Raw genomic sequence first — 20,001 nt, forward strand, 5'->3', positions numbered from 1 at the left:
TGAATGCCTCCCTGATATTTAAATTCGAATCATATTCTACTGAGCGTTCAATATTTCGCATACAAATTGATGTGTTAAATTCCTTTACCTTATCGAAAATTTGGTACTTTTTACTCATTCGCCGCTTACGTAGCAGCTGCGTCATATACGGCTAGATTATTGAGTACTTTTATCACCATGACAGCCATTGCTATGGAGTCAACAGCGCCCCTGGAGGGCTCTTTGGGATAGTCAGATCTCACCAAAAACTGAATAGAATATGTGTCAGAAAATGTTATAAAATTTCATAATAATGTTTTTAGAAATTTTATTCTCTTATTTTGTTGAATGAACGAAACATAGAGAGAGCGAAATCTAAAGATATACATGGGTTGTCTTTATGCATCGCTACGTATGGGATATGGCGATGGTCGTGTGGTATTGCGGGGTTTGGGTCACTGCGTTTGATGTTGTGGTTAGGTGGCGAATTTTGATGTTAAGGGGCCTGTCGGTGTCTTTCTAAATCATACTTTCAGATTTAACGATCCCTTGCCTGTTGAGGCCGCTTACGAAAAACGCGCTTACGTATAGTGCTGCAGTACAGGAGCCGACTGAGCTAAGCGAGGATGTTGAGATCATCATCGGCAACCTTTGATAAGCTCTTGGGTAGGTTCACGAACCATTTTATTGGCTGTACTATTGTCAGTGTGATAGTTTTCTGTCATGTTGTGCATAAGTCCCAAGTAGGTTTTTTATAAGCCGTCATCTCTGCATCATATCAAACTTCCAATAATTTGTCTACTGTGTCAAATGCTTTGTGATGTCCTTGTGCTGCACCTGGAGCATGCATGCATTTAACTGAGGTAATGCCAAACTGCACTGAATTTTAAAATTGGAAAAAAATTGTTCCTCATTGAATGCCTTAACATCAGAATTTGTTGAAGTATTGTGTTTATATGATAAAACTAGCGACAAGCTTGCATCAAACTTAAGGCTATTATATTTACTCGCTCTGCAGTTGTATGGATGTCGCTGCCATGCTAGATATGTTTCATGCATTTTTTGATCTGGACAACACACAGGTAGCATACTGAAGTCAGCATCTTGTACCACTTGTGCCACCATTTGCAGATGTAGTGCAATAGTGGCCTAAACATGAGCTCATGCAGGACAAAGCAGTGGTGATAAATTGGTTGTAAAAGTACCTGTTGCACTTTATGTGCTAGGCATAACAGGGGTTGCCAAGTAATTCAAGCAGGGTCAATTGTCAAGAGTTAAATATGACAGCTGCCTGGGGATTGCAAGGTGTTCTGCCTTGTATATTGCAGAGAAAGCCACCAGCCACCTGCTGCTGGAGCCTGACTGGTCAGCCAACCTGGCCATCTGTGACACCATCCGACAGGGTGATGTGCAGTGAGTCACTGCTCCTTTGCACTCATGACCATGTGCTTGTGCTTCATGTGCTTCATGTGCTGCAACATGTGCTTCAGGGAGACCTGCCGGGAATTTCATAGTGCGAGATCAGTGTCCTGCATAGTTGTGATATCTTTATGCAAGGAAACAAGAGCATAGTTTTGAAGAGTGAGTGGGGTGGGGAGGCTGAACCAACAAACATGAAATGTGCCCCAAAAATTTACCATCAAATGGGTGTTCACCATATTTGGCACATGTTTTGCAGTGATTTGTTCTTTCTTCTTCCTTTTTTGATTCTCTGCTTATTCAATCATCTTTTTTGCCTCAGTTGGGAGAAGGGCTGAAGCCTTTTTGAATCGCTTTAACTCAGTTGGAAGTGGGGCTGGAGCCCCCTCCCCCAACAGAATAAGAAGCAACACCCCGGCAAGGCAAATATATTGAACCATATTTGTCCAGCTTTGTTGTGTGTGGCTTGGCACCTCATGCATAGCAATGAAGTCTCAGACATTTGCAAGAGTATTCTTGCTGCAGATGGTAAAGAGCATTGTGACCATTTTTTTCCATGTGACCAATAATTTAATTCACCTAATCCCTGCAGTCTTCATGTACCCCATCTAGGTGACAGTAACAGTATTCACCATTATTGCCAGAGCCAAGTATGCTGTGCTGGCTGTCAAGAAGAAGCTCTATCATGAGAACCCGCATGTGGCCGTGTATGCCCTCTGTGTGCTGGAGGCCATGATGAAGAACTGTGGTGCACCAGTCCATGATGAGGTGGGTCAGTCAGTGCAGGGCAGGATGGCTGGTGGCTCTGGCTGCCTTAGGTGGCAGGCATGGCCACTGCCAGCTCGTGGCCTGGCTGCCATTAGTCCTGCTAACATGCGGCAATGTGGGTTACCTGTGCAACATTGTTTTTTGGTGTTTCCCATGCTGACAAAGCCCCCAATGCTGCAGCTGTGGGTTAGGCCAGTCAAAGTTGGTCGACGCTGGTACCAAAAATTCAGCACCAGTATCATATTCAGTATGGTACTGAAATTCAATGTGTTTAGTGCTGAATACCATGTTCTGCCAGTGGCAAAGTCTTAACATTTCTCACTCTCGTCCGCGGGTTTTGAGTCGGATGCGTTGACGTCGGCGCCTTGCTTGGAGGCGGCCTGTCCCTGCGTGCGAGCGCAGTGGTGCGTCGTTGGTGTTACCTTCCGGGCGTGGCTGGGCCGTACATGCCGAAGAGCACCTCTTTAGCACACAGCGGACGGGGTTGTGACCTGGTGGCCACTCGCTTCCGCCAGGTGGGTCAGTTCCCTTTCATGCTGGAGATGCGAGAGCTGGCGGTGAAGGCGCCCGACATCGTCAAGGAGAAGCTGCTGGAGCTGCTGCAGACCTGGGCGCACGTATTCCGTCAGTCGACCAAGTACCGCGCCGTGCAGGTTAGCTAGCGGTGATGCTCGCACCCGGTCCCGCATGCGACCGTTGAACCGACTAAAAAGGAATCCTTGGAAGCAACTGTTCGAGCCATTCAACTTTATATCGATGGGTTATTACTCCCTGGATTCATGACGGGAGGCAGCCATAATCCCAAGTGTGATACCAGGAAAGGATGGTTCCACTTCCGACCCATTTCATTACTGTCCGATTTCGTGGGCTTCGTCCATGAGCGGACTACTTCAGAGAAGGGTCAACAGCTGTCTAATGTGGTATCTTAAGACTCACAGGCGTGTTTCGAATGCCCATGGTAGGTTTTGAAACAGCCGATGCTCTGTCGGCATCGTAACGGGTTTGGATACAGCCATAGGACACTCCCAAACGAAGACTTTATCCGGTCGCTAGTCGTTGATCTGGAGCGGGCGTACGATACCGCCTGGCAACGTACCGCTTCCACGATACCGCCTTCTTCCCAGGGTGCACACGTTTCGTCCTTACGGCTTTCTAACACTTCATTCAACACTTGTTACAGATTTTTTGGGGTTCCAGTGGGTGGTATATTGTCGGACCGCTGCGACCAGAGAACGGTTTTTCTCAAGGGAGCGTGCTTAGTGCAAGTCTTTTTGCTCTGTTGATAGATGATACAGCTGAATGTCTACTACCCACCATAAGTCGATCCCTGTTTGTGGATGACTTTGCCATCTGGTGTGCAGCGTCAACGATGACATCTTCGGACGGATTTGGCTGTGCCTGAAGCGACTGAGCGGGTCAAGTCTGGAGAATCTTTTGGAAATTTTGACCTCCAAAACCAAATTCATAAACCTCTGTTCACGACCTGAGATGGTAAATGTCCTGAGTTGCGACTTTGCGGTTTAACTGTTTCAGTCTGTAATGAGACTAGGCTTCTTGGCGTTGCATTTTACCGTCGATGATACACTATAAAAACGGTAAAGGCTGAGTGCCTGAAGCGCATCAAGGGACATGCAAATTATATATTGGCCTTTGGAGTTCATTATTACATGGATGAGGCTGTCCAGAGCTTTAATCCGCTTGTTTACGTTAGCCCCGTTTACGACACCGGCAGCGTCTGCCACGGACCACCGTGTTTGTGTTTCAATAGCCGCTGGAGTTTTCTGTACAGGTCGCACAACAGATTTACTGGTGAAGGCGAATGAACTGTCTGTTTCTTAGAATGGGACTTCTTTAGGCTATGCCTGATTTCATTCACGCCATGTCATGCCATGCTCCAGTCATGCCGTGGAACGGATCTCGCACTATGATGACTCGCTTCAAGCAACTGTGCCGGTGGTATCGCAAACACACCAGATTGTGACTCATGTCCTGACTGTGACGTGCGGCCGTTTCTGTCATGACGTCACTAGGGCTTCGTAAGCATAATGCCCTCGCCTCCCGCTGCCGCCGGGGTCGATTAGACGCGGCCCGGCGCGCGTGGGGCTTCCCTGCCGGAGCGTGTGGGGGCCGCGCTCTCGCTCTGCCCAGCCGCGTGAGGCGGCGGCGGCGAGGCGGCGGCGCTGTGCTTGCGCGGGCTCTGCCGTGCGCGGTCGGCCCCACTCTGCGCACGTGCCCGTGTGGGTGTGGGGACTGGGAGGTGCCACGGCGCGGCCTGTCTACAGTGTCAGTGTTGTGCTGTGCGCTGTGGGAGTCGAGCTGTCGAGCTGGGGCTGGGGGAAACGTGACGGCGGGCCGCTGAGGTGTGCATGGAATGTTGTGGTTCTGCTGTTGGTCGTGTGAGGATTGAGGAGCTGGCACGGTGAGCCCTGAGATGTCATCCTTTTGTTTCAGTACCGTTATGTTTGCTGTTTACGTTTGCTGTTCTGTTGTATGGTTATCGGGAAGTGTCTCGGCAAGTAATGTTTGAGATGCCACCGCCGTGTCATGTCACGCGGGCATTGCGGATGCGTCACATTAACCGCTGTCCCCGGCGCCATTGTGTTATGTTCTTCTCTGCGTCATGCAGGGGTTGGGCCGTTGTTGTGGTGAGCGCTGTCGGTATGAGTGCTGTGTTGTGCAATGTTCTTTGTTGTGTCGGCATACGTCGGGCATCATGGCGAGCTCTGCGGGTGTCTTCAGCGCTGTGCTCGGAACGGGAACGGCAGCACGCGAGGAGTGTGCCCCCGGCGACATCGCAAGCTAACGTCGTTCCCGTGACGTGTCTAGAGGTGTCACGGCTTGCTTCGTCTAGAGCAGCGGTACCACATCCGCGCGTTCTCCGTTTTCGAACGAGATGGGTGCGGCCGGGGTGCGGGAGCCCGTCAGGACACCCGGCACCGGGGCGTGACACCCGGCGCCGTGGCGTGACACCCGGCACCGGGGCGTGACACCCGGCGCCGGGGCGTGACACCCGGCGCCGGGGCGTGACACCCGGCGCCGGGGCGTGAACAGCCTCCCCCGGTCGAGGCGAGCCGAAGCGATGGCTTCCACTCCCCTAGACTGACGCCCGCCGCCGGCGCCGCCGCAGGACACGGTCAACGGTATGCGCCAGGAGGGGTTCAAGTTTCCGGCGCTGCGTGTGTCCGAGGCCATGTTCTCGGCCGAGACGGCGCCGGAGTGGGCCGATGGCGAGGTCTGCAACCGCTGCCGCGACGCCTTCACCACCTTCACCAGAAAGGTACGGCCCGTGCAGGCTGGCGCCGCTGCCGCGACGCCTTCACCACCTTCACCAGAAAGGTACGGCCCGTGCAGGCTGGCACCGCTGCCGCGACGCCTTCACCACCTTCACCAGAAAGGTATGGCCCGTGCAGGCTGGCGCCGCGACCGATGGTGCCGTCACCACCTTCACCAGAGCAGCGTGGTCCGACGGACCTGTACCGTGACGCGGTCAGCACCCATGTGGTTGGTGTTGCGGCCCGTTACTAGGCGGTGGTGACGAGCACGGGGTGGCGGCTCCGCCAGGGGTGCTTCACCAGCGGTCACCGCCTGGCGAGTACCAACCTGCTGTCTTTGGATCTAGCCGTCGGATCGAAAGATTGAGAGAGTAGTTGAAAGGGCAGCTTAATCTCGGTCGACCATTGACAATTTGAAATATTTACCTCGTCGAATTGCGTCGCGTATGTTTTAAAAACGAACAGTCATTAACATTTTCGTAAGTCTTAAATGCGCTCCAGCCCCGTCGAATTGGTTGTATAGCTTGGCGACTGGCACCACATGAAACTGCAAGTGTCTTGTTTTTCGTTGTTTTCGTGTTTGTGTTTTTTTATAATTGTGCCCTCATGTCGACAAAGGAAGGAGTGGGTTAAGGTCAGGTCATTCGACTTAGTTATCTGCTCTTACGGTTTAAATAACTTGTACGAAGTTGTCACTGATGTAGAGATGTGCTAGCTATGCCGGCGTAGTGATAAAAACGGCAGTTAAAATCTGTCTTTTTATGCTTGAACAGTGATTTGACATGAGCTCTGCGGGTCGACTGGTGCGATCTCGTATTCGATAACCACTGCTAACGAGTTTAACCAGTCAAAGGTACCAGCTAAATCAAGACAACCCAGAACACGAACGGGAACTGCAACTTGCTGCCTGTAACAGGGAGATAGACATGCAAGGCTACACCGATGTTATCTTAACGCTGACCATGAACAAGCTTTGTCTTTGTGCTACAGGAAGGTTGAAAACTTCGTGGACTTACCTGAAACGGCTGGGAAGTTATTCCCGCAACGCGGGAGGGGAGGGGAGGGATGGGACGGAGGCACTGCTATTCCCCACATGTATGCGGACTAGGGGCACATCAAGCACGAGCGTCACATCGTTTGTGCCGGTTCCCGGCGTCAGGTGTTGTGTGGCAACGTGGAGTCTGAAGTCTTGCGAAGAGCCTGCTTTCCTCCGGAGCGTGATCATCGGGCGTATGTCGGTCCACTCGCACCACTCGCTTGCCGCAAACTGGGCCGCCGCAGCTGAAGTCGAAGCCGGTGTGGTGAGCCCTGCCGCCCGCTGCCACCGCTCGCGCATCCCTCACTCGTCTCTCCATCCCTCTGCGCAGCACCACTGCCGCGCCTGCGGTCAGGTGTTCTGCGGCAAGTGCTCCAGCAAGACGTCCAACATCCCCAAGTTCGGCATTGAGCGCGACGTGCGCGTCTGTGACCCGTGCTTCGACCAGATCAACAGGTGGGACCGGTCGCCGCAGCCTCGCTGCCCCGCGGCGGGCGGCGGCTCCGCAGTGGCGGCCTGGCGGGCCAGCCGAGGGGGAGGGTGACTGTCAGAGGTCACCTGCTTCTGCGGGCCGTCAGTTGTAGACAGTTGCAAACGTGCATGGCAGGGCAGGCGCATGTATTTCAATAGTGGTCATTGGCCATTGGTCCTAATGAAGCGTATATAATCCTGTGAGATGTCGACCGTTTCACGTGTCGCTGACGACGGAGGACTGTGTTTTAGTGGCCGCTTGTAGCAGGCTCTTGCTCTCCCTCAGGCCGTCCGCCGGGCAGCCGCCGAAGGGCAAGCCGTCGTCGTCGTCCTCGGGCGCCGACTCTGACCTGCCTCCGGAGTACCTGGCTAGCCCGCTTTCCAAGCAGTCGCAGGTAAAACAAGCAGTGGTAAAACAAGCAGTCGCGGGGAGGCCCAAGCAGTGGGAGCGGCGCTAGGCGTCGCCTCAGTCGCGGCGGGGAACACTGGTGCGCTCTGACCCGGCGAGCTGTTTCTGAATGGTCTGCTAAGTTCAGATCTGTTGGTCGGTTGACGTGAGGCCGTTAGACCTCGTGTTCTGCTGATATAAATCGTGTTGACTGTGGCGCCGATTGTTTGCTGGCTTCGGAACCGACGGCATGTTCCACCCAGAGCTCGACCTGTTGACTTCAGAATCGTGAACGTGTCGGCAAACCTGCTGACCTCCAGATTTGTGACTAACATGTTGGATTCAGGTCTATTCACCTGCTGATTTCGAAAGTGACGATCCGTTTAACCCAGGACAGCCGCCAACCTGCTGATTGCCAACATGCCTGACGACTCCAGGCATGATGCCTATCAGGTTTGCTCACTTTAGCCGTGTTGACGTGGACGTGATGACCTTTGGCTCCAAACCCACTGCCCTGTTGACTTGGGGGCGTGGTGGCAGGCGCCGCCACCGCGCAAGACGGATGAGGAGCTGAAGGAGGAGGAGGAGCTGAACCTGGCGCTGGCCATCTCCCAGTCGGAGGCCGACGCCGCCAAGGAGGTGAGCCGTGCCCCGGCCCGCGGGCCTTCACCGCGGGGGAGACCGGGCCGTACTCCGGCCCGCAGGGCTCCGCTGCGGGGAGGCCCAGCCGAGGCCGATCTGCTCTGCTGGTCATGCCGTCACTCTGGCCTGGTCGGGCTGCGCTGTTGGTGGGTCGTCCCCGTAACCCTGCTTTCGGGCAGCTGTTCCCGGTCCGTGTCCGCACGTAACGGGCACGCGCTCTCTTAAGTCTGGTGGGATGCAAGTGTTGTGGCGTCTTTAGAGGGCTGACTGCATCACCAGCCATGCGTCCAGCCGTCTGTTGTTAAACATGGTGCCATTTCTAGGTACTGTGCAGTCACTGTTTGTCCCTTTGGATATGAAATTACCCGGGGATGTGTTTTGGATTTGATTTGAATGCCCCACATACTGAACGTGAGGCAGCGGCGCGGGCGCCACCTGTCCGCAAAGTCGCCTTCGCGTCACTCATGTTGGAGCGTTTTGATAAAAGTAGCACGGCGAGGCGGAGCTGTTTTGCGCGTCTCCTGTCCGGCGCCGCCGCCGCGTGCCGCTGCGCGTGGCCCGCGCGCCCTGGCGCGACGCCGCCCCCGGCCGCGGCCCGGCGTCTGACCAGCGGTCGTGCGTCGGCAGAAGGCACGCGGCGCCGGCCGCTCGTACGGCGGCCGCAGCTCGCCGGCCAGCTCGTCAGGCGCGGCGGGCGGCGCGCTCAAGTCGGCCATGAAGGTAAGCAGCCGCCGGCCGACCCGCGCCCCTCCACCTGCGTGCCGCTGCGCTCAGCAGGTCGTGGTGGAGCCCATAGAGCCATTCCTGTGAGACAGTGCGCCAGGAACCCGCGGCCTATGAACCCATGCCTTTGAAGCCCATGTGTCATGTGCTTATCACTGATGGGACCGCGGTGCATGAACACGTGCTTGCCGACGGACGTCGTAAGCTCAGCGTTAAGCCGTGTGGTGTGCTGACGTCGTTAGGGCGGGGGAGGGGCGTGATGCTTTTGTGTTGACGCGAGCTGGGTCCCGGTGGGTCCCCCCCCCCCCCCCCGTGCCGGTGACGTCGGGGACGGCCAGTGCACGGCCAGCGGCAGGGTGTCTCGTGCCGGGCGTCGTCGCTGCCCCCCCCCCCCCCCCCTCCGCCTCCCCGCCTCCCCAGTTTAGCTCTGTCGGGTGCCTGACGCACCACTCGAGGCGCCGTCGGCGGCCCTGTCCCGGCCGTCGCCGTCCGCGGCTGTGCAGTGTCGCGCCGCGCTGTAGCGGCGAGCACCCGCCCGCCGAGCGCCCGCGTGACGGCCGTCACCACAGCGGGTGTCGCCGCGCCGTTTCAGCGCGGCGAGGCGCCGTCCGAGCGCGACCCGCAAGCCGACCCGGAGCTGGCGCGCTACCTCAACCGCTCTTACTGGGAGTCCCGCCAGGAGGCGCCGCAGTCGCCCACGGCGCCCGCCCCGGCCGCCTCCGTGTCGGCGCCGGCCGTCTCGGCGCCGGTCACCACGGCGCCCGCCGTCGCCGAGGCGCCCTACAAGGTGGTCACGCAGGTACGCGCGTGCCCCGGCTGTCACCGAGCGTGCCTCCGGCGACGCTGCACGAGGTGGTGACGCGCAGGCGCGTGGGGTGCGTGCGCCCGCTGTGGCTGAGTGTACCGACAGGCGCGGTGGAGGTGAGGCGCATGCGCGCGCGCACTCGCCTTTGGATGAGGCTGTCCGGATAATGAGATGGATAAGTAACGTACATACGCCGTTACTGACCCCGGCGGCCTTCATACGCCCTTACCTTACTGAACAGGTAAACAGATAGCGTACGTGTGTTCTTAGACGTGCCCATGCTACCGCGGCCAGAGAGACGCGGTACTGATAGCTATCACACGGGCCATGAGATCACGTGGTTGTCACAAGGGTACGCGGAGGAACCACTGACACCGACTCAAAAGTCGGCTCCGAACAGTAGAGGGCACCTACAGAAACCCCTGTCACGGCTACAGTTCGAAGTGATTCCACCCCGGCCTGAGAAAACGGCCGTGTGCTCTTGAGTGGATTCCGACTCAAAAGAATGTTGAGCAGTCCAGGGACGCCACCGGCATTGTGATACGAAATACAGTGGTTGTGCTCTCGGCACAGCATCAACGGAACATTCGTAACATTATTTGCAGCTTCATCTGCCTACCAACGGTATGTTCTGTCAGCTTGCTGGACCGCCCTGCCATGAACGACTCATCTGGCTGGCGGGCGTGTACTGATTCCTCTGTTATGTTTCATTATTGGCGAGGAGTCCTGTCGCGATCGTGACGTGTGCGATTCAACGGCGAGATCCCTGTGAATCTGATTAGATAAGCCGCTATCTTCGGCGCGGCCCATTGTTGGGCCCATCACTGAGCTGCGCGGACAGTCATTAGACCTCAGTCTCCATCCTCAGTCTCCAGCAGCGCCGTATCCCGCAGCGATGGTAAGGGCTGACGGCGGAGACGCCTGCCGTTTCACGGCGGTAGTCTTGGCACGCGTTGAATTGTAGAGCGTGACTTGCGAGCTGCATCTTTAAACATTTAAACGATGTGGACCATGTTCTGAAACGCGCCGAGTGTGTCCCTTGCTCGGTTTGATGGCTGGCATGCGTCTACTTTGATTTTCTGCCGGAAATTCCGCCGTTTTAATGCCATAGGCACTTTCAACGCATTGTGCCTTTAGCGCCTCAAAGCAGTTGTTTTCACCGTAAAGCTGGTGATGATCCCAACACAGCACCATCACCAAGAGCCGTCTCCGGCAGGATTTCACGTGTCAGGCCTGCATGCGGCTAGTCTGGTTTGTGGTCTGGGTCAACGGTCAGGTCGTGTCCTCTTTACGAAGGCCGTGTCCCCCTCACGGAGGACGTGTCCCTCACGGCCTGGACGTGTCCCCTCACGGCCTGGACGTGCCCCCTCACGGCCTGGACGTGTCCCTCACGGCCTGGACGTGTACCCTCACGACCCGAGCACTTCTTTCCACTTGGGCATGCCACCTCATGGTCATGTCAAATCGCTGATCTCAGCCACCGCCAGAACACCTGCGCTCGCGGTCTGCACGTGCTGCTGACGCCCCTTGCCCCCGCGCCGCAGACGTTCCAGAACGGCGCAGCTGACCAGCAGCTGGACCAGTTCGTGGCGACCATCTGCTCGCAGCTGGAGATCTTCGTCAACCGCATGAAGTCCAACTCGTCCCGCGGCCGGCCCATCGCCAACGACTCGTCGGTGCAGACGCTCTTCATGAACGTGACGGCCATGCACTCCCAGCTGCTGCAGAACATCCAGCTGCAGGACGACCAGCGCGGTGAGGGGGCGGCGGGGCGTGGGCGGCCGCGGCGGCCTCAGTCTGCCTGGTCGGTCAGCGAGAGTCTGCCGCCGCGCCGTCCGTCGGCGACTGCGCCGGGACGTACGCTCCCGTGCACAGCCTGAGCCTCATGCTTTTCTATACGAATCCACTGCGAGCTCCGTGGACTTGTATCGAAAAGCAGCTCACGGCGTAGCCCACGACACGTAGAAAAGCACGTGACCCACGGTGTTCGCAGCACGGTTCCCATGCTGGGAACGCCGTGGGCTACGTGCCGCTCTAAAGAGCAGAAGGCGGTCGCGTCTTGGCCAAGCAGCACGCCTGACGCCAGTCCCCGCCCGCCGGCAGTGCACTACGAGGGCCTGCAGGACCAGCTGGCCCAGGCGCGGGACGCTCGCGCCGCCCTGGACGCCCTGCGCGAGGAGCACCGCGACCGGCTGCGGCGCGAGGCGGAGGAGGCGCAGCGCCACCGTCAGATGCAGATGATGCAGAAGCTGGAGATCATGCGCAAGAAGAAGCAGGAGTACCTGCAGGTAGGCGGCCGGGCGGCAGCGCGGCTGGTGGCGGCCGGACGCGGGACGCGATGCTGTTGAGGACGTGAGGGTGTGTGTTATTGTGACCTTCAGCCATCGTCGGTCGTCGAAGGTCAGGGTTACAGGCACTGGAAAGGCTATTTCAAACTTTGAAACGCCAAACAAGCATCTGCTGCTGACTTCGGCGTCCGGAGCATGCATGTCACGTGATATCCGTTCACAGGTCACGTGACCGCGGTGTTTCCATGGAGGGTACTTGACGTCTGTGTCACAGTCTCTGAAGTCAACAAGCTGGAGTACTGTGATCCATCCAAAACCCTGCACGTTTTCACTCGGCTGGACTACTTCCCGCCCCAGTGGGAGTTCTGTCGGCTTCCGCGGCGGCAGTCCCGTGGGCGCTGCGTTGTGGCGGCTCCCGCGTTCCCTGGCGCGCCCCGCCGCCGCCCCGCGTCACACCCGCCCCTCCTCCCCCGGCGTACCAGCGCCAGCTGGCGCTCCAGAGGATGCGGACAGGAGGCGGAGATTGCGCGGCGTCACGATCAGCAGTACATGTGGTCCACCCGTACCAGCCGCAGCGCCGGCGGCGCCTGGGTCCAGGTGGCGCAGGTTAGGACGCCGCCCCTGCGCCGCACGCCTGTCTGGAGCAATGCCTCGCGCGAGCCATTCCTGTCGGAGGTGTTGGTCCACAGTGGCATCGGCTGCTGGTGGAGCCGAGCCTCCTGTCTGAGAGGGTGTCGGCGCACAGTGGCATCGGCTGCTGGTGGAGCCGAGCCTCCTGTCTGAGAGGGTGTCGGCGCACAGTGCCGTCAGCTGCTGGAGGAGCCGAGCTGGGGTGGAGTGTGTCGGTGACCGCAGGCGTGCCTGCTGGGGCTCCCGGGCCCTCCGTGCACGACGTGGGAGCTGGCGGCTTAGACATGGTGGCAGGCAGAAAGGGCCTACTCCTGCAGATGGCGTGCGGGCAGATTAGGCTCCGTACGTGCAAATGACATCGAATTAGGAATTTCGTTGGAATTGTATCGAAATTTCATCGTTCTTCGAAAGAGCGCAAAAGTCATGGTGCAGGTGCAATGGCAGGGAAGGCCGATGCTCCAGGGGGATTTTGCCTTAAATACGTGTATTTTTTTCATCTAAAAGGTGCAAAGGTCATGGTACAGTGACAGTTGTACGGATGGCCGATGCGCCCGGAGGGTTCTGCCTTAAAGTCGTGTGTTCATGTATGTATGTGAGTCAGTCGGCGTTGTCCGAGGTCTTCACTCAGTTATGCATCCGAGCGCCGGTCTTCCCACGCCCTGCTGGAGTTCACTGTCATGCTCGTCCCTCCGCTGCCTGCCGGCTGTGGGCCCGTTCTGACCTGCACCCGCCCCCCGTCCGCAGGGTACGGCCCGCCGGAGGGGTACGGCGCCCCGGCCGAGGGGTACGGCCCCCCGCCGGAGGGGTACGGCGCCCCGGCTGAGGGGTACGGCCCCCCGCCGGAGGGGTACGGCGCCGCCACCGCCGCCGAGGGGTACGGGCCACCGCCGCCGACCGGCGGCTACCAGCCGCCGCCGTACTCGGCCTTCAACATGCAGTCGGTGTCGGCCGCGCTGCCCGGTCCGCCGCCCGGCCCCCACTACGGTGAGCCCCCCCCCCCCCCCCTAGCCCTTTCTTCTTTTCCCTCCCTCTCTGCCGCCACACTCCGTGGGCAGGAATAGCTCTGGGACCTTGGTGAGGACGTGCGAACAGGTCAAATGTACTGCCCGGCACAGAGTGTCTGGGGCTTTCCTATGTTGTGAAAAAGGCGTAACGGACAAATGGAACGTCCATGCATCATCGAAGTGTTTTTGCTTTTTCATCTTTCGCTGCGGCTTATTATGCACGTTGATCCTGTAATCATAAAAATTAAATTAATCCCGTGGTGCTCAACCGTACAGCTAAGAAATGTCATCGGCATTATAGCTTTAATGTGATCCGTCGTGAATGCGGGTTTTGTTGCACGAACGTGATTGTCGTTACCGGTGACATGCGTTGTCTGCCGGCAGGAATGGCACCTCATGGCTACCCACAGGGCAGCGACCAGGGCCCGAGTCACGGACCCATGGGACCTGAGCAGGGCGGACCGAGTCAGGGTCAGATGGGTCCCATGCAGGGCCAGATGGGTGGGCCCCAAGGTCAGCATTCTCAGGGCCCGCCGGGACCTCACGCCATGCAGCAGCCCGGTCAGATGGGACCGGGGTCTCAGGTGCAGATGGGCCCCCAGGGTGGACACCAAGGTCAGATGGGTCCCCAGGGTCACAATAGTCAGATGGCTCCCCAGGGACATCCGAGTCAGATGGCACCTCAGGGCGGGCACCAAGGCCAGATGGGACCGCAGGGTCACCCGAATCAGATGGGACCCGCAGGTGGCCACCCAGGACAAATGGGACCCCAAGGCCACCCCAGTCAGATGGGACCCCAGGGCCATCCCGGCCAGGCGGGACCTCAGGGCCATCCCGGCCAGATGGGACCCCAGGGCCACCCCAGCCAGATGGGACCTCAGGATGAGCAGGGTCAGATGGGTCCGGGCCCTACACCGGACGCACCCGCCCTCATCTCGTTCGACTAAGCGGGGGTCTGGTGTTGGCGGTGGCCTGCCGGTCGTCGGGAACGGCCCCCGGAGCCGCTGGAGCCGCTGGGGCCGCCGGAGCTGCCGGAGCCACTGGAGCCGCTGGGGCCGCCGGAGCCGCTGGGGCCGCCGGAGTCGCTGGGGCCGCCGGAACCACTGGATCTTCCGGAGTCGCTAGATTCGCTGGTTCCGCCGGAGCCGCCGGAGCCTTCGGAGTCGCTGGTGCCGCTGGAGCCGCTGGATCCGCTGGATCCGCTGTGACGAGTATAGAGTGACTCCGAGCTCCCGCAGCCTTCCTCAGATTCCCGCAGTACTCCTCCCATCAGCTGTCCTTACGCTAGTCCTCTGTCCGCTTCCCTCGGTTCCTGCCACCAGTGCCGTTCTAGTAGCCGCCCCGCCAGCGTCATCACCGTCCCCCCAGCCAAGTCGGCCCCGCCGCCGCCGCTCTCGCACGGCCGTCCGAGCCCGCCGGGACGGGCCGCCGCTGCTCGAGACGGGACCCGTCCATGCCTGCGATCCTGCGCCCTCTGACCTCGAGGCGAGGATCACGGTCTCGTGTAATGGGCAGGTGGGAGTGGGCGATGACCCGACCTTGCTGCGGACGGAGCGGGCCCCAGGCGCCGACGGTGCTGGTGCAGGGCCAGTGGCGCACTGTATGGACGTGCTTTGGGTCCGTGCGTGTGGAGCAATGCTTCAAGCCCCGCTCCGATTACTAGCTTGAACTCTGTGCAATGATTACTGCTTCCGTCGCTATGTGAGTACGTGGCTGCGAAAGATTATTTTCCCGTCGGCAGCCGCGGTGATTTAAGCTGTACAGCGTGAACGTTCGCTTCGTGCCGGGAAGAAAGACGGCCGGGGCAGGGATGTGGACCTTTTACTGGGGGTCTGACTGACACCCGCGTACAGGAATGAAACGAGGCTGGCGGCGGTGGCCCCGGGGGGCCGACATTCCGCGCTTGTATCAGAGGTAGAAGCCGCTCTTTAAGGACCACTGCCGCTCGGCGAACGGCTGCTCGATGGCGCCACGCGCTCCGCACCGTCACCACAAGTGTGTCGCCGTCCCACCCGCGGTGGTCGGAGCGCTGGAAGGGGATGAGATGTGGTCAGCGGGTGTGTTTAAAGGCTACAATGCGTTTTTCAAGAGTCCGTTGCGATTCGCTGCTATTGCTCCGTTCTTGGTTCGGGGTGCGGCGTGGCGGTGATCGTGGTGCGAGGGGTAATGTGCGCGTATATTCTTCACTAATATATCCGGGTCGCAATAGTGCGCTGTTTTCTCCGAGGCGGCTGAATTGTGCAGTCTGGGCGGAGAGAAGGCACTTGGGCGCCACTTCGATGTTGCGGCGGCAGGTCAGCAGGGGAGGTCATTTGTACTCCGCTGTGGATCGGCACACCGGAATTACAATGAACATAGGCAGCATCTGGTAGAGAAATGAAGGACCGAAGATAGTTTGAGGTCTGCTGGTGCAAATGTCGAGTGTCCGCCCCCGCGTAAAGGGGTGGCGAGCGCCGTGAATGGTTGGTGCGGTTAAGCTACTGGGTGGAGCATCGTTCAGGAAGTGCTGAAGCTTGGATGGTTTGAGGAGAGCTGGTGCGGCTGCTGCCATGCTGGTCATACATTCGCTACGGCAAGACAATGTGACCAAAGCATACACGACTCCAGCGAAAGACTAATAGCCTTATTCGTCATAGAATAACCAGGAGAATTGAGAGATAGATGTATTGATGATTCGGCTACACGTGTTTATCGAAGCTAGATGTTGTTTCGGTTTATTTTTCCGTTCTCCATTCTATGACGAATAAGCATTGCGTTATTCATGTACACACACACACACACACACACACACACACACGCACGCACGCACGCACGCACGCACGCACGCACGCACGCACGCACGCACGCACGCACGCACGCACGCACGCACGCACGCACGCACGCACGCACGCACACACACACACACACACACACACACACACACGCACACACACACACACACACAATCTATATATATATATATATATATATATATATATATATATATATAACGTACCTCGCAGATGCACACAGCAACTTACAATGTCAGCCTACTTGAACTCCTATTCTGACCAGAAACCTGAGGTGTGCGGCATATTGCGCCGGGGTGACAAGGAAACCTGGTTCCTGACCGCGTGTGGTGGTGTTTTCCGGATTGTGGGAGGCGCGAACTGCTTGAAAGCGCCACGGCAAACGTCATCAGAGGCCAACGAACCAGCACCCGGCAGATGCCTGCCTCGTCCAAACACAAACAGCACTGCACGCGCCGGCGGCCCTCCGACACGGAGCTGGCTGCACGCCGGGCGTGCGCGGATGCGGCAGAGCAGCACGCACCGCCAGCAGCGGGGCTGATGGCGCCCGCCGGCCTGAGGGCTGCGTGCCTGTCAGGGCACGCCACTCCGAGCGGTCCGCGGCGGCGGCGGCTCCGAGTCGGCTCATCAGCACCGCAAACAGCGCGTCTGATCTGTTGCTGCCTCCGTGGATGTGGAACATGCATGTCGTGCCCGCCGCATGTTGCCCCTTCGATCTGCTTTCTGAAGGACATGCTATCTCCGATGGCTGAATTTGCAACCAGTAGCGGGAAATGATTTTACCGTTAATATCTGTCGCAAGTTAGGTGTTTAGTGGGTTATCTGCCTTTCTACTGTAACCGAACAGGCCCTATAAATCAGTCTGCAAATTATATTTGTACACTACACCTTGCACTGAGCAGTCATGCCGCAGTTAAGTTATCTCACGAAGAAGAAGCTCCGGTGAGCTAGGCCTCAAAGGTGAAAATGTCCCAAATATATCGCTTACAAAACTGAACAAGCTCACAGCTGGAGGCTGTTAAATCGAAGCATTTGAATACATGATGCCCTTCAGTGACCTATTGCCTGGTTTCAGTGAGATTTCTGAGCTGCAGGGCATCAAGATAAAAAGCTGTAAGATGATTAGTTCTTGTGCAATTTGACACGCGTTAAGTGTACCCAAAAGAAGCATTTCAGGCATTCAAGGGGATGCGGTTTAAATATATTTCCGGTCACGGCCGCGGACGTCGATAGCAGAGTCGAAAAATGAGCGCCGCAGCCGAGTAAAACAGATGATGCAAGGTACGTGATAAACATGTTTATATCTCGCTCCGTTGATCAATATCTCGACTCTGGTATCAAGCACCGGAGCTGTGATTTTGTTCAACACCGCAATTTTGTTCAACAATCATCTTGCTAAAACCACTAAGGCTTATGTTATCAGCAAAGGACTAAAGAGTACATTTACAATTTAGTTGAATACTTAAATATCAGAAGTAATGTATTCGTATCTCAAATCATGTTCTCTACACTGTGAAATGTCCTCAGCCTCCCATACCAATAATTTCATGCCTCGCTTCACGCCCGCCACCTGAGTTCTATGACCCAGCCCCGTTCAATACAGTGCGTGCAATTAGTCCCCGGTTTGAGCTGTTTACAACGGCCTGTATCGACGCTGCGTACCTGGATACCGGTAGCGGTGTGCCATCCACACAGTGGTGGCGTTTGCTTCTGAGCTCGGACGATCCAAGATCGATATCCAGGGGCGCACCCAGGGTGTCGACATTCCAGCGACGATGGCTGTGAGCACCGCCATGCGGTCCGCGCGAAACGACGCGCTGATATCAACCACAAACCGGCACGTGTAGACTGATGATGTGCCGTCTGTGTAGCGGGTAGATCGATTCCGCTGCGTCCCGCGTCGCGTCGACCGCGGGCTGCTGCCGGTCCCCCGGCGACCGCTGCCGGCGCCGGCGGGGCCGGTTCCGCTCCGCTGACTCCTCCCACCCCGCGCGGGGGAGGGGGAGGGGCAGGTGCGCTGCCGGTCGGGACTCGGTCTCGGAGCGGGCTGCAGCGGGCACCCAGATCGACGGCGCCGGCGGCGGAGCACGGCCGGGGGGAACGGTGAGTGGCGCTTACGGGCAGTTGAGCATGTGAGTGCCGCAGCGTCTGCAGTATGGGGTTGGTGGACCAGCGGGAGCCGGTGTGAACTGAAGGGCAATGGGAACGATTGGTCGCATAGTGGGAACGATTGGTCGTACAGTGGGGACAATTGTGCGTGCAGTGGGGAAGATTGGGCGTGCAGTGGGGACGGTTGGTCGTACAGCGGAGACAATTGAGCGTGCAGTGAGGAAGATTGGACATGTAGTGGGGACGATTGTGCGTGCAGTGGGGACGGTTGGTCGTACAGTGGAGACGATTGTGCGTGAGTGGGCACGGCTGGGCGGGAAACCGGAGTGATTGGGCTTCGATGGGTAAGATTGGGTGTGCAATGGGGATGATCCGGGCGGGCGATGGGAACGCAGTGCAATGGAGACGATTGAGCGGGCATTGGGACGACTGAGCGCACAGCGAGGACGGCAGAACAGGTAGTGGGAGCGGTGAGACACGGCGATGAGGCCGCCAGTCCGCGTAGCAAAGCGATAGGGCGAATAAGATCGGCAGTGGTGGGGTAGGCAAGGATGGTGAGAGACGTAATAAACAGCGAGCAGGCGCCAGCGGATGCGAACTGAACTGCAGAAAGCCGACCCGGGCAGTGCGAAGGGGAATGACGTCAGCTGAGGACTGCGAAGGGGGATTGACGTCAGCTGAGGACTGCAAATGGGGAATGACGTCAGCTGAGGACTGTACATGTGTACGTCATGCTGCACCTGATTTATACATAGTCCTAGCAGAAAATCAGACGACATTTGGCTCCTTTTGATGCTGTCCTTGTCGTTACACTGTTAAAATTATAAGTTCTTCTCGGTGATGAATTTGTCTCCTCAGTAAACGCCTAGAATCTCTGCACGATTCATGCACATTTTTGTGGACGCACAGTTTCTCCATTCTAGTGACAAACATAACAGCAATGAACGCAAGAGGCTGGCGCATTTCTAGCTTTTAGAGTAAAGTGGGCCAAGTCCGGGAAGAAACTGTTTGTTGGCGTATTTTGGGGCATGTTGCGTTATTTTCCACGGCCCAGCCCCCCCCCCCCCCCCCCCCCAACTCATTTGTCAAAACTACGCCCCTGAATCACATGATACTTTTGCGAAGATCGAATTGATCAAGCTTCTTTTAAAATGTTGAGTCTGAACCTTATCATTGCATGGATTTCTGGGATCCAGCTCCCACGCTAAGGACTGCTCGTTTTCCTGAGGGCCATCCCTGAACTCTAAACCAGCCATCAAATCGCGAAGTTCTGAGCCAACGGCACAATTTTGCAGATAAAAATTAACGTATCGCAATGCCCGTTGCAGTTCGTCCTACCCTCTGACGTCACCTGAGTTTTAAGGCGTTGGCTGCTACTGGCCGCCGCCCATTCCAGTCCGGGGTGGAACAGTGAGCATCAGAAGCGACTCGGAAACCACCCCACACTGCTAGCTGAATCGGAACGCAGACCCTATAACGAAATGGATTGGAAGGAGAAAACCGCGGTGACTGTCTTAATAAATCAAGGATGGAAACAATGTAATTGTGCCTTACTTTGACCAAGGTACGTATGTCTTTGCTGTCGAACGTATGCTGTCAACGGTAAAGCACTACCTCTGGGCGCTAGATGACCCGCCTTACTGGGAGGATCGAATAATCACACAGCACGAGCTTCGTT

The 20,001-nt window shown here is 57.5% G+C and overlaps 1 protein-coding gene across 1 annotated transcript; it reads left to right on the forward strand.

Moving 5' to 3' along the window:
- The first annotated feature begins 434 nt into the window (after window positions 1-434).
- On the forward strand, window positions 435-14,372 carry LOC119094974 (hepatocyte growth factor-regulated tyrosine kinase substrate). Its single transcript, XM_037217884.1, has 14 exons — window positions 435-645; window positions 1,308-1,392; window positions 2,043-2,166; window positions 2,682-2,819; window positions 5,294-5,443; window positions 6,806-6,930; window positions 7,232-7,340; window positions 7,874-7,991; window positions 9,268-9,464; window positions 11,048-11,258; window positions 11,607-11,791; window positions 13,166-13,184; window positions 13,810-13,938; window positions 14,170-14,372. Exons 1-14 carry the CDS (start codon window positions 606-608, stop codon window positions 14,370-14,372), a joined length of 1,833 nt encoding a protein of 610 aa, XP_037073779.1. The 5' UTR covers window positions 435-605.
- The last annotated feature ends 5,629 nt before the right edge of the window (window positions 14,373-20,001 follow it).

Source organism: Pollicipes pollicipes, unplaced genomic scaffold (genome assembly GCF_011947565.3).
Source record: "Pollicipes pollicipes isolate AB1234 unplaced genomic scaffold, Ppol_2.1 Scaffold_4219;HRSCAF=4965_pilon_pilon_pilon, whole genome shotgun sequence".
In the NCBI taxonomy this organism is placed as follows: domain Eukaryota; kingdom Metazoa; phylum Arthropoda; class Thecostraca; order Pollicipedomorpha; family Pollicipedidae; genus Pollicipes; species Pollicipes pollicipes.